This window comes from Phocoena sinus, chromosome 1 (genome assembly GCF_008692025.1).
Source record: "Phocoena sinus isolate mPhoSin1 chromosome 1, mPhoSin1.pri, whole genome shotgun sequence".
In the NCBI taxonomy this organism is placed as follows: domain Eukaryota; kingdom Metazoa; phylum Chordata; class Mammalia; order Artiodactyla; family Phocoenidae; genus Phocoena; species Phocoena sinus.
Window position 1 is genome coordinate 45,554,887 of NC_045763.1, and position 14,561 is coordinate 45,569,447.

Below are 14,561 nucleotides of genomic sequence, written 5' to 3' on the forward strand. Positions count from 1 at the left end.
GCAGCATGTGAGATCTTCCTGGACCAGGGATCAAACCCATGTCCCCTGCATTGGCAGGCGGATTCTTAAACACTGTGCCACCAGGGAAGTCCTCAATAAGGTTTTAATTTGTATTTCCAGGATTACTAGTGAGGCTGAATACCTTTTCACATTTATGGGCTATTCAGGCCTCTTCTTCTCTTATTCGCTTTTTCTTATCCTTTGCTCATTTTCTATTGGGTTGCTTTTTCTCCTTCTGTCCTTTTCTTTTTGATTTGTAGAAAAATTTAAAACAAAATAACCTGTACACAAGTCCTTTGTTATAGCATTGCAAATATCTTCTATTCTATAGCTTGATTTTTCTTTTTAACTTTGTTTTTTTGTGCAAGAGCTCTTCCCCCACCATACACACTTTCTTTTTTGTTTTTGAACTATAACACACATAGAGAAAAGAACACAAATCATAAGTATATGGTGCAATAGATTTTCACAAAGTAAACACACCCAGGTAACCACCACCCAAGTAAAGAGACAGAACATCACCAGCATTTGAGACAAGCCCTTCTTATGCCCCCTCCTAGTCACTACCCCTCTCTCCTTCCCAAAGGTAGCGTGGTTCTTACTTCTAATCTACAGATTAATTTCACCTGAACTTCATGTACATGAAAATAATACAGTTTATACTCATTTGTATCTGGCTTCTTTCACTCATCATTATGTGTTTGAGATTTATCCATGTTGTTATGTATAGCAGAGTTGAAGTGCAACTAAGTAACCCAGCCCCAACCCAGCTCAATTCTTAATCAGATCAAGGAAATCAACCCCTAAGTAGAGTTTCACAGGAAACTGGGTGTGAGCTAAAAAGCAAAGAAAGATTTCTATGGTCTTGGGTACTTAGATCCCAAAGCCCTGATGAAGGAAGGAACTGATCTCACTCTCAAATATGTGAAATCAGAGGTAAACTGAAACAATTTAAATAAAACTACAACTCATTACAATCCCAGCATAACCCCTAGTTGGACTGAAATGATCTGCCCCTTATCCTAGCTACCAGACAAAGAAAATGGTGTGTTCTCTCTGGGAAAAAAACATTATCTACTTCAGTGTCTACCATTCTTTTAAACACAATGTCGAACATGCAAAGTCATCTGAATAGCACAAGGAATTATAGCCATTATCTTTTAATAACTTTTAGTGGAGTATAATCTGTAAAAATACTGAATCACTATACTGTACACCTGAAATTAAGATAATATTGTAGAGAAACTATAGTTCAATAAAAAATTTAAATACAAAAACTTTTTAAAAATTAAAAACTTAAAAAAAAGTCATTTGAAGCAGATCTACAGATGACCCAGGTGCAGGAATTATAAATTGATTAAAGAATTCAGTGAAAAGATGGACAAAATGGGTGAACAGAAAGGGAATTTTAAAAGAGAAATGGAAACTATAAAAAAGAACACAGTAGAAATTCTAGAACTGAAAAATACCATATCTGAAATAAAGAATTCATTAGATGGGTTTAACATCAGATTGGACACAGCACAAGAAAAGGTCAGTGAATTTAAAGATAGGTCAATAGAAATAATCCAAAATGAAACAGAGGGGGAAATAATGAAAATAACAGAGCATCATATACCTGTGAAACAATATCAAACTAATCTGAAATACATGTAACTAGAATCCCAGAAGGAGAGGAGAAAGAGAATAATATGGAAGAATAATTTAAGGAGATATGGCTGAAAATTTTCCAAAATCTATGAAAGACATAAACCGACAGATCCAAGAAGTTCAGTGAACCATAAGTTGCATAAGTACAAAGAAGATCCCACCTAGGCACACCTTAGTCAATTGTTGAAAATTAAAGAAAAAAGTTAAAAGCAGTCGAGCAAAAAACACCTTATATGCAGAAAAACAATAAGAAGAATCAAAACTGACTTATCATTAACAGTGGAAGCCAAAAGAAAATGGAATGATGTCCATGACATGCTGAAAGAAAAAATATAGAATCCTATACCCAGCAAAAATATCCTTAAAAAGTGAAGGCAGGGACTTCCCTGGTGGCGAAGTGGTTAAGAATCTGCCTGCCAATACAGGGGACATGGGTTTGATCCCTGGTCCAGGAAGATCCCATGTCCATGGAGCAACTAAGGCCATGTGCCACAACTACTGAGCCTGCACTCTAGAGCCCATGAGCCACAACTAATGAAGCCCACATGCCCTAGAGTCCGCGAGCTGCAACTACTGAAGCCCATGCACTCTAGGGCCTGCCTGCCACAACTACTGAGCCCGTGCGCCTACAGCCCACGCTCTGCAACAAGAGAAGCCACTGCAATGAGAAGCCCGTGCACTGCAACAAAGAGTAGCCCTTGCTTGCCGTAACTAGTGAAAGCCCGCATGCAGCAACGAAGACCCAACACGGCCAAAAAAAAAGATGAAGGCAAAATAAAGCCAAACAAAAACTGAAAGTATTTGTTACCAGTAGACCCACAGTACAAAAAATATTAAATGAAGTACTTTAGGCTGGAGGGATATGATTCCAAGCTGAATCCTGGATCTGTGGGAAGGAATGAAGAGCACTGGAGATGGCAAATATATTGCTAACATAAAAAAATATTCTTAAAATTTCTTTAAGAGGCTACTGAGTAGGGGACTTCCCTGGCAGTCCAGTGGTTAAAACTCTGCACTTCCACTGTAGGAGGCACAGGTTTGATCCCTGGCCAGGGAACTAAGACCCCACATGCTGTGTGGTGTGGCCAGAAGAAAAAAAAAAAAAAAAGACTACTGACTAAAGTGAAAACAGTATCAATGAATGGTAGAAATTTAATAGATGTAGAAGTAATAAATATAATAGCAACACAAAAGGCAATAAAAAGGTAAATGACACTGTGCTTTCTGTAAAGTACTTTTGCAAAGTTCTTATGTTGAACATGAAGTGATATGCTATTAATTCAAAGTAGAGTAAGATAGTAAGGATGGGGCGGAGTCAAGATGGCATACTAGGAGGATACGGAATTCACGTCTCCTCACATCTAGGGCACTTACCAGGCACTGGTGAGGGACCGTGGACACCTAAGGGGATGGGAAGAACCCCCAGCAACTGGCTTGCGGGACCTTGGTCCCCAGGCCAGAGGTCAGGCCCATGCTCCTGTGGTGGGAGCTCTGAGTCCAAACTGCTAGACTAACAGAGAACCTCAGACCCCAGGGAATATCAATCGTAGTGAGGCCTCCCTGAGGTCCTCATCTCAGCACCAAGACCCAGCTCTACCCAACTGCCTGCAAACTCCAGTGCTGGATGCCTCAGGCCAAAAAACCAGTAAGACAGGAATACAGCACCACCCATCAAGAGAACAAAAAAAATGAAATGACAAATAAATACGTTACAGATGAAGAAGCAAGGTAAAAACCTACAAGACCAAATAAATGAAGACAAAATAGGCAACCTACCTGAAAATGAATTCAGAGTGATGATAGTAAAGATGATCCAAAATCTCAGAAACACAATGGAGAAAATACAAGAAACATTTAACAAGGATCTAGAAGAAGTAAAGAGCAAACAAACAGTAATGAAAAACACAATTACAGAAATTAAAAATACTCTAGAAGGAATGAGTAAGAGAATAACTGAGGCAGAAGAACAGATCTAAGTGAGCTGGAAGATAAAATGGTGGAAATAACTGCCAGGGAGCACAAAAAAGAAAAAAGAATGAAAAGAACTGAGGAGAGTCTCAGAGACCTGGGACAACATTAAATTCACAAACATTCAAAATATAGGGATCCCAGAAGAAGAAGAGAAAAAGAAAGGTTCTGAGAAAATATTTGAAGAGATTACAGTTGAAAACTTCCCAAACATGGGAAAAGAAATGGTCACCCAAGTCCAGGAAGCATAGAGAGTACCATATAAGATAAACCCAAAGACAAACATGCTGAAACACATACTAATCAAACTATCAAAAATGAAATACAGGGCTTCCCTGGTGGTGCAGTGGTTGAGAGTCTGCCTACAGATGCAGAGGACACGGGTTCGTGCCATGGTCTGGGAAGATCCCACGTGGCGCAGAACGGATAGGCCCGTGAGCCACGGCAGCTGAGCCTGTGCGTCCGGAGCCTGTGCTCTACAATGGGAGACGCCACAGCAGTGAGAGGCCCGCGTACCGCAAAAAAAAAAAAAAAAAATTAAATACAAAGAAAAAATATTAAAAGCAGCAAGGGAAAAGCAACAAATTACGTACAAGGGAATCCCCATAAGGTTAACAGCTAATTTTTCAGCAGAAACTCTGCAGCCAGAAGGGAGTGGCAGGACATATTTAAAGTGATGAAAGGGAAAAACCTACAATCAAGATTACTCTACCCAGCAAGGATCTCATTCAGATTCCAGGGAAAAATTAAAACCTTTACAGATAAGCAAAAGTTAAGAGAATTCAGCTCCACCAAACCAGCTTTAAGACAAATAATAAAGGAACTTCTTTAGGCAGAAAACACAAGAGAAGGAAAAGACCTACAAAAACAAACCCAAAACAATTAAGAAAATGGTAATAGGAACATACATATCAATAATTACCTTAAATGTAAATGGATTAAATGCTCCAACCAAAAGACACAGACTGGCTGAATGGATACAAAAACAAGACCTGTACATATGCTGTCTATAAGAGACCCACTTCAGACCTCGGGACACATACAGACTGAAAGTGAGGTGATAGAAAAAGACATTCCATGTGAATGGAAATCACAAGAAAGCTGGAGTAGCAATACTCACAGCAGATAAAATAGACTGTAAAATAAAGACTGTTAGGGCTTCCCTGGTAGCGCAGTGGTTGAGAGTCCGCCTGCCGATGCAGGGGACATGGGTTCATGCCCCGGTCTGGGAAGATCCCACATGCTGCAGAGCAGCTGGGCCCGTGAGCCATGGCTGCTCAGCCTGCACGTCCGGAGCCTGTGCTCTGCAACGGGAGAGGCCACAACAGTGAGAGGCCCACGTACCGCAAAAAAATAATAATAATAAAAAATAAAAATAAAATAAAATAAAGACTGTTACAAGAGATAAGTAAGGACACTACATAATGATCAAGGGATCAATCCAAGAAGAAAACATAACAATTATAAATATTTATGCACCCAATATAGGAGCACCTCAATACATAAGGCAAATGCTAACAGCCATAAAAGGGGAAATTGACAGTAACACAATAATAGTAGGGGACTTCAACACCCCACTTTCACCAATGGACAGATCATCCAAAATGAAAATAAATAAGCAAACACAAGCTTTAAATGACACATTAAACAAGATGGACTTAACTGATACTTATAGGACATTCCAACCAAAAACAACAGAATACACTTTCTTCTCAAGTGCTCATGGAACATTCTCCAGGGTAGACCATATCTTGGGTCACAAATCAAGCCTTGGTAAATTTAACAAAATTGAAATCGTATCAAGTATCTTTTCTGACGACAACACTCGCTCTGATACTAAATATCAATTACAGGAAAAAAACTAAAAACATACAAACACATGGAGGCTAAACAATACATTACTAAATAACCAAGAGATCACTGAAGAAATCAAAGAAGAAATAAAAAAGTACCTAGAAACAAATGACAATGAAAACATGACGACCCAAAACCTATGAGATGCAGCAAAAGCAGTTCTAAGTGGGAAGTTTACAGCAACAATCTTACCTTAAGAAACAAGAAACATCTCAAACAACCTAACCTTACACCTAAAGCAATTAGAAAAAGAAGAACAAAACCCCCCCAAAGTTGGCAGAAGGAAAGAAATAATAAAGATCAGAAATAAATGAAAAAGAAATGAAGGAAACAATAGCAAAGATCCATAAAACTAAAAGCTGGTTCTTTGAGAAGATAAACAAAATTGATAAACCATTAGCCAGACTCATCAAGAAAAACAGGGAGAAGACTCAAATCAACAGAACTAGAAATGAAAAAGGAGAAGTAACCACTGACACTGCAGAAATACAAAGGATCATGAGAGATTACTACAAGCAACTATATGCCAATAAAATGGACAAATTCTTAGAAATGCACAAACTTCTGAGACTGAACCAGGAAGAAATAGAAAATATAAACAGACGAATCACAAGCACTGAAATTGAACCTGTGATTAAAAATATCCCAACAAACAAAAGCCCAGGACCAGATGGCTTCACAAGTGAATTCTATCAAACACTTAGAGAACAGCTAACACCTATTCTTCTCAAACTCTTCCAAAATACAGCAGAGGGAGGAACACTCCCAAACCCATTCTATGAGGTCACTATCACCCTGATACCAAAACCAAAGATGTCACAAAAAAAGAAAACTACAGGCCAATATCACTGATAAACATAGATGCAAAAATCCTCAACAAAATACTAGCAAACAGAATCCAACAGCACATTAAAAGGATCATACACCATGATCAAGTGGGATTTATCCCAGGAATGCAAGGATTCTTCAGTATACACAAATCAATCAATGTGATACACCATGTTAACAAACTGAAGGATAAAAACCATATGATAATCTCAATAGATGCAGAAAAAGCATTTGACAAAACTCAATACCCATTTATGATAAAAACTCTCCAGAAAGTAGGCATAGAGTGAACCTACCTCAACACAATAAAGGCCATATATGACAAATCCACAGCCAACATTGTTCTCAAAGGTGAAAAACTGAAACCATTTCCGCTAAGATCAGGAGCAAGACAAGGTTGCCCACTCTCATCACTATTATTCAACATAGTTTAAGAAGTTTTAGCCACAGCAACCAAAGAAAAAAAAAATAAAAGGAATCCAAATCAGAAAAGAAGTAAAACTGTCACTGTTTGCAGATGACATGATACTATACATAGAGAATCCTAAAGATGCTACCAGAAAACTACTAGAGCTAATCAATTAATTTGGTAGAGTAGCAGGATACAAAATTAATGCACAGAAATCTCTTGCATTCCTATACACTAACAATGAAAAATCTGAAAGCGAAATTAAGGAAACACTCCCAATTACCACTGCAACAAAAAGAATAAAATACCTAGGAATAAACCTACCTAAGGAGACAAAGACCTCTATGTAGAAAACTGTAAGACACTGATGAAAGACATTAAAGACGATACAAACAGATGGAGACATACACTATGTTCTTGGATTGGAAGAATCAACATTGTAAAAATGACTATACTACCCAAAGCAATCTACAGATTCAATGCAATCCCTATCAAACTACCAATGGCATTTTTCACAGAACTAGGACAAAAAGTCGCACAATTTGTATGGAAACACAAAAGACCCCGAATAGCCAAAACAATCTTGAGAACGAAAAACCGAGCTGGAGGAATCAGATTTCCGGACTTCAGACTACACTACAAAGCTACAGTAATCAAGACAGTATGGTACTGGCACAAAAAAAGAAATATAGATCAGTGGAACAGGACAGAAAGCCCAGAGATAAACCCACACACATATGGTCACTTTATCTTTGATAAAGGAGGCAAGAGTATACAATGGAGAAAAGACAGCCTCTTCAATAAGTGGTGCTGGGAAAACTACAGCTACATGTAAAAGAATGAAATTAGAACATTTCCTAACACCACACACAAAAATAAAGTCAAAATGGATTAAAGACCTAAGTGTAAGGGCAGACACTATAAAACTCTTAGAGGAAAACATAGGCAGAACACTCTATGACGTAAGTCACAGCAAGATCCTTTTTGACCCATCTCCTAGAGAAATGGAAATAAAAACAAAAATAAACAAATGGGACCTAATGAAATTTAAAATCTTTTGCACAGCAAAGGAAACCATAAACAAGACCAAAAGACAACCCTCAGAATGGGAGAAAATATTTACAAACAAAGTAACTGACAAAGGATTAATCTCCAAAATATACAAGCAGCTCATGCAGCTCAATATCAAAAAAACAAACAACCCAATCCAAAAATGGGTGGAAGACCTAAATAGACATTTCTCCAAAGAAGATATCCAGATTGCCAACAAACACATGAAAGAATGCTCAACATCACTAATCATTAGAGAAATGCAGATCAAAACTACAATGAGGGGCTTCCCTGGTGGCGCAGTGGTTGAGAGTCCGCCTGCCGATGCAGGGGACATGGGTTCATGCCCCGGTCTGGGAAGATCCCACATGCCGCGGAGCGGCTAGGCCCGTGAGCCATGGCCGCTGAGCCTGCGCGTCTGGAGCCTGTGCTCCGCAAGGGGAGAGGCCACAACAGTGAGAGGCCCGCGTACTGCAAAAAAAAAAAAAAAAAACTACAATGAGGTATCACCTCACACCGGTCAGAATGGTCATCATCAAAAAATCTACAAACAATAAATGCTGGAGAGGGTGTGGAGAAAAAAGGAACCCTCTTGCACTGTTGGTGGGAATGTAAATTGATACAGCCACTAGGGAGAACAGTATGGAGGTTCCTTAAAAAACTAAAAATAGAACTACTATATGACCCAGCAATCCCACTACTGGGCATATACCCTGAGGAAACCATAATTCAAAAAGAGTCATGTACCACAATGTTCATTGCAACACTATTCACAATAGCCAGGACACGGAAGCAACCTAAGTGTCCATCGACAGATGAATGGATAAAGAAGATGTGGCACATATATACAATGGAATATTACTCAGCCATAAAAAGAAATGAAGCTGAGTTATTTGTAGTGAGGTGAATGGACCTAGAGTCTGTCATACAGTGAAGTCAGAAAAACTAATACCATATGCTAACACATATATATGGAATCTAAAAAATAAAAATGGTTCTGATGAACCTAGGGGCAGGACAGGAATTAAGACACAGACGTAGAGAATGCACTTGGGGACACAGGGAGGGGGAAGGGTAAGCTGGGACAAAGTGAGAGAGTGGCATGGACTTACATATACTACCAAATGTAAAATAGATAGCTAGTAGTAAGCAGCCGCATAGCACGGGGAGATCAGCTCAGTGCTCTGTTACCAACTAGAGTGGTGAGATAGGGAGGGTGGGAGGGAGACGCAAGAGGGAGGAGATATGGGGATATTTATATATGTATAGCTGATTCACTTTGTTATAAAGCAGAAACTAACACACCATTGTAAAGCAATTATACTCCAATAAAGATGTTAAAAACAAAAAGACAGCAAGGATACATGTTATAATCCTAGACTTAGGATAAAGCAACCACTAAAAAACATAAAGAGTTATAGGAAGGAGGCCAACAGAGAGGAAAATATGGAATACCATAAAATACATGGTAAATTTGAAAGAAGGTAGAAAAAGAAGAAAAAAAGAATTAAGTCAGTTAGGACAAATTGAAAATAAATAGCCAGAAGACAGATTTAAGCACAAACACACAGATTATTCCATTAAATGTTAGTAAACTAAACACTTTAAGACTGAAGAAAAAAAAAAAACTAAGTACTCTTTTCAAGAGACACACTCTAAATATGAAACTAAAAGAATAGAATAAGATAGAATAAATCTTAATATCTGGTAAGGTAAATTCCCCTACTTAATTTTCAAAAATTTTTTGTTTTATTCTTTATACTTGATTATTATAGTTTTGTTAAATTATATTAAAACATTTTCTGAGATGTTAACTATAATTCAATTCCATTATAGATTAATTGGGAGAGAAGTGACATGTTTATAATGAGTTTTCAAATCCATGGATCTGGAGTATCTTTTCATTAACTTAAGACTTCTTTTAAGTCCTTAAATTGTTTTACAGTTTTCTAGGAACATATCTTTGCTTTTCATTAGATTCACTCTTAGATACCTCATCATTTCCATTGCTACTATAAATGAGACCTTCAAAAAAATAACATTATTTTTTAAAAAATCTTATTCTTTACAAGGAATATTTCTAACATTTCACCATTAAATGTGATGCTCAGTGAAGGTTTTGTTAGACACTGTTCATTGGGTTATAGAAATTCCCTTCTTTAGTTTGTTAGCTTTTATTTTTTAAGCACAAATGAACGTTGAATTTTATCAAATGCTCTTCTAACATTTACTAAGGTGATCACATAGATGTTTCTACAGGTTAATGTGATAAATTAAATCAAGATTTTCTAATGTTATAGCATCCCCAGTTCTCAGCATAAACTCTATCTACACAGCCAAGGTGTACTGGTATTTTTATCCATAGTTGGATTCAGTTTGTTATTATTTCTAGAAATTTTGCAAATATATTTCTAAGTGAAATTGGCCTATAATTTTTTTTGGTGTTATTTAGTCTATGTCTGGATTTGGAATTTAGACTGTACCCTGAACATAAAGAAGCTGGAGAGCTTCCCTTATTTTTCTATTTGCTGGGTCATTGGATCCTATAAACCTAGTAAAGTGTTTGTACGTAGATTTTTGACTATTTTCAATTCAATAGTTCTTTTCAGGCTTTCTACACTTTCCTGAGTCAATTTTGAAATCTGTATTTTGAGAAAATTCTTTCTTCCTAGATTTTATATTTATTGGCACAAAGTGCATTTTCTATTGTAATTTTAAAATCTAGTATTGATAGTGTTAAAAGCTGTGCTAAGATTGGTCAAGTGTTAAAAGCAGTGGTTCAGAAAAAGTCATATATTCGAATATGCTTTTATTTTGCCTTTTTTCTTGCCAATCTTACTACAGCTTTTAATACGACTGATACCAGAGAACAGGTGTTATATGAACACTGTTAACAGTTTGAAGACAAAAAAATACGGTGAATTCCTGGAAATAGAGACTGATGTACTTGGATGTGAATTTTCAACAAAATTCTAAAATTACTAAATTTCATTATTATTAAAAGGATAGCTTTGAAAATCTAAACAAGAAAGTAGTAAAATTGGAAAGCAACAGTACCATTAATTCACAAGTTATACCAAACCTACATATTTCTGTTTGCTTGATAGAGTTACTACCTATTAGGGATATTCCTGAACATTTCAACAAAACTTCAGATAAAGCATCCCAAGACACCCTGTGGATGAGATGAATAAATATGGGATGGGTGACAGGCAATACTTTAGGTAGATATTTATAATTCTTGGAATGGTAATACTCAAAGAATGGTGATTAATGGAACAAAATGAACTGTGTAAGACCTCTACCCTTATCCCATGCAAGATTATTGTTAATTAAGGAAGGAAAAAATATGTTTATCAGTTTTGCAGATGACACAAAGCTGTGATGTCAGCTAATATACTGGATGAAAGAATTAGCACACAAAAAATCTGAGCAAGCTAGAAAGATAGGTTGCAATGAGTAAGATATTTAATATACTCAGACTTAAAAAAATCAATCACACAAGGAACAGCCTAGATCAGGGATTGTCAAACTACTGCCTGTGAGCCCAATCTACCCTGACACCTGTTTTTGTATGGCCCATAAACTAAGAACCGTTTTTACATTTTAAAATATGTTTTCAAAATCAAAATATTTTGTGGCACATGAACATTATATGAAATATGAAATTCACAGTTCAGTGTCCATGAATAGTTTTATTAGAAATGGCCACACTCATTCATTTATATATTGTCTATAGCTACTTTTGTGCTATAGTGACAGAGCAGAATAGCTGTGACAGACTATAAGGCTCATAAAACCTAAAATATTTATTATCTAGCACATAAAAAGTTTGCCAACCTTTCATCTATAACATGTAGAGGATTAGTTGATTGCAAAGTCACTATAAGGCAAGAGTGTACTATATCTGCCCCCAAAGGTAAAGGAATGTTATTTTAAATTACATTAATGTAGCTAAGAAGGAACTAAATTCTACCAAAATCTTTGAAAACCAACTAAGGGCCAGGCACTGTGCTAGTAATGCAAAGACACTACGTAGTAATCTTTGACTATGTAAACCTAAGACAAAGATGGTGACTTAAGAGTTGTTTTTGCCTTTAAGTTCAGAGTCAAGGAGAATGGACAAACATGAAACTAATAATTTGTTATGTGCAAATAGTGTGATCCACATCTAGAATACTGTGTTCAGTTCTAGGTAGTATAATTTACGTAGGACATTATCAGGCTTGATATTGTTCAGAGGAGAACAGAAAGTTCATGATGATCTATAAACTATGTTACATGGAGGGAGTTGAAAGACTATCGTTTAAAGAAGAGATACTTTAGTGAGAGAAATGTGACTACAAGTTTTAATATCACAAGTCTTCACAAATGGAAAAAGGATTTAACTGGACTCAACAAATACGAACTGTAAGCAGGAAGACATCATAGATGTAAGAACTTTCCAGCAAAGTAAAGATTTTTAATCTTTTCCATCCCTGAAAGTGTCCAAGAAGACTAGGTGATAACCTACGGAGGAAACCAGAGAAAGAACTCTTGCACTGGGGTTCTTTTAGCCTGAATGAAATTCTAGGAAAGGTAGATTAGGAACAGACAATGAAGAAACTTGAAAGCCAGGTAAAGATGGTAGGCTTTAGCCTGTAGTCCAGTAGTTCTCAATTGGACTGGGGGTGATTCAGCCCCCCAGGGGACATTTGTCAATGTCTAGAGCCAGTTTGGCTGTCATACTGGGGGTGGGGGGGTGATGCTATTGGCATCTAGTGGGCATTTCATGATGCTGCTAAATATTCCACAATGCACAGGACAGTCCCCCAAATCAAATAATTATCTGACGGAAAATGTGAATAGTGCAGAGGTAGAAAAACCCTGTGGTAACCTACTTGGCAGTGGAAATGTGGGGGTTGGAGACTTAAGGAGAGAATTTGCTTTAAAAAAGTAGTATGTTTTAGGGAAATATATCTAGCATTGATGTGTAGTAGATAAATAAGAGCGTGTATTCTCCAAATATTCAGTTCTTTTCTGACGTCACATTCTTACCACCTAAACTGTCTGAAGGAAGCAAATATGTACTTTAATACAAAACTCATTTCATACGTCCTATAGCCACCAATACCCTTCCTTTTTCCTGTGTTGGGTGGAATTATTTAAATAACAAGTAAGAAGCGGCAGAATTTGGGTTCACTTTAAGGTTCCTTTGTTGCGCTTAATGCGAAAGAGGCACACCAATCCCGAAGAAACCCATAACACAACTCAACAGATATGATGCTTCCTTAACTCCAAAATGCAGGTTCAGGATGTAATCTAACCCCCCATCCTGGGGTGCCTTACCTAACTCACACGTGTTCACTCAGGGCCTCAGTTCATCAAAGGTGGTGCACTCTGGGGTGCCATCCTCTGCATTTTTAAAACTCCCTGACCCTGGACTTCCCTGATGCCTTATCCTCCTCTAAACCCAGTGCCACTTACCCAACCCTTTCACCTCCAGTTCACGTCACCTTTCTTTCCAAAAAGCTTTCTGCGCCAAGCCTTCACTTTCTTCTTGTGGTCAGGAAAGAGTACCCCTTGCGTCTGGTACTCTTAGAACCAGACTCCTCAAACCCTTTCCCATAACATCATCCACTGGAAACTTTTGTGTAAATTAGAAAACGGCCATCCTCTGCCTCCCCAGGGCCAGGGCCTATAGCTTGGTATCACTTGAAAGGCAACCAGCCCTGACACTACCCTTTCACCTCCGTCCCACACCCTTCTACTCAGTTCAAGACCATTTCAATAGCTCCAAGGGCCCTAAACACATACTTTTGGACGCCCGGCCCAAATTACATAAAATATATGAACCCACATCCTATATCAAATATAATTCTTAAGTATATGGGTTACGTTCCAGTTAATAGATTACATTTGGATACATTTATTAATTTCTATTTGGAACTGATTTTCCCTTTTGGGGGTCAAAACATTATTTCTGGCTTCCAGAAAGTTCGTGGGCTGGCACTAGTGTCTCTAGGACTCAGGGGAGTGAACAGACCTGCGTCATGCGTCAGTGTTCCACCATCCCGGTCACCTCACCGCCCGCCCACTGTCCGCCTCCGCGCCGCGCGTCTCCTCACAACCCCAGCCACGCTCGCTCTCTCCCTCCTCCACCAGCATCCCCCACCTCCGTCGGCCTCGCCCAGCCAGGCTCCCACCTCCCCCGGTGCCAGCCGAGCCCGCCGAACCACCCTGCTCGCCTGGGCCTCCGGTTAGCTCTAAGCGCGCTGATTGTCGGGCCTCGAGGTCTCCCTACCGCCCCGCCCCCTTCCCTTTCCGCAGGCCTCCGCGGAGTTCGCGGGCGCTCAAATCCTACTCCCGGATCTTCGCTCCACCCCGCCCACAGGCTCTGCCCCGTCCCGCCCCACCCTGCGCAGCGTGCCGGTTCCCAGCTCCGCCCCGCTCCCGCCCAGCCTCCTCCGAGATCCCAGTCGCGCACAGCTGTACTCAAGGTTGTACGCGCCCAGTCTCCCTCAGGCCCCGCCCCCAGACCACGCCCCCGTGCTCTTCCTTACTGCGCGGGCTGAGCTCCGCAGCCCCGCCCAAGGGCCTTTCCCTAGGCAAGCGCCTGAGCACACGCTGCTTACCCTCCCCCAGCTAAGCTGGCTCCCTGGGGCTTCTGAGACCCACGGGACCCGCCCTCGCAAGAGCACGCACGCGCAGTCCCCACCTCTCACTGCTCAGAGCCCTAGGCCCTCAGGTCGCCAGCCCCGGGTCCGGCCCCGCCTCCAAGCGCGACCCCGCCCCTCATGCCGGGTATCGCGCAAGCGCGCCT

At 39.3% G+C, this 14,561-nt stretch overlaps 1 protein-coding gene across 12 annotated transcripts in view; it reads right to left on the minus strand.

The window, feature by feature from the left end:
- The window catches only part of HSPB11 (heat shock protein family B (small) member 11), a 43,492-nt gene extending 29,015 nt beyond the window's left edge, over positions 1–14,477 (minus strand). The window contains exon 1 of one of the 12 annotated variants that reach the window (XM_032606107.1): positions 13,987–14,104. Coding sequence is in view for 1 of the 12 variants with exons in the window: in XM_032606076.1 (XP_032461967.1) it covers positions 13,785–13,793 (9 nt within the window). In the remaining 11 variants the exon portion in view is untranslated. The other 11 variants (XM_032606082.1, XM_032606114.1, XM_032606119.1 and 8 more) reach the window with 11 other exon arrangements.
- Positions 14,478–14,561: the final 84 nt, after the last annotated feature.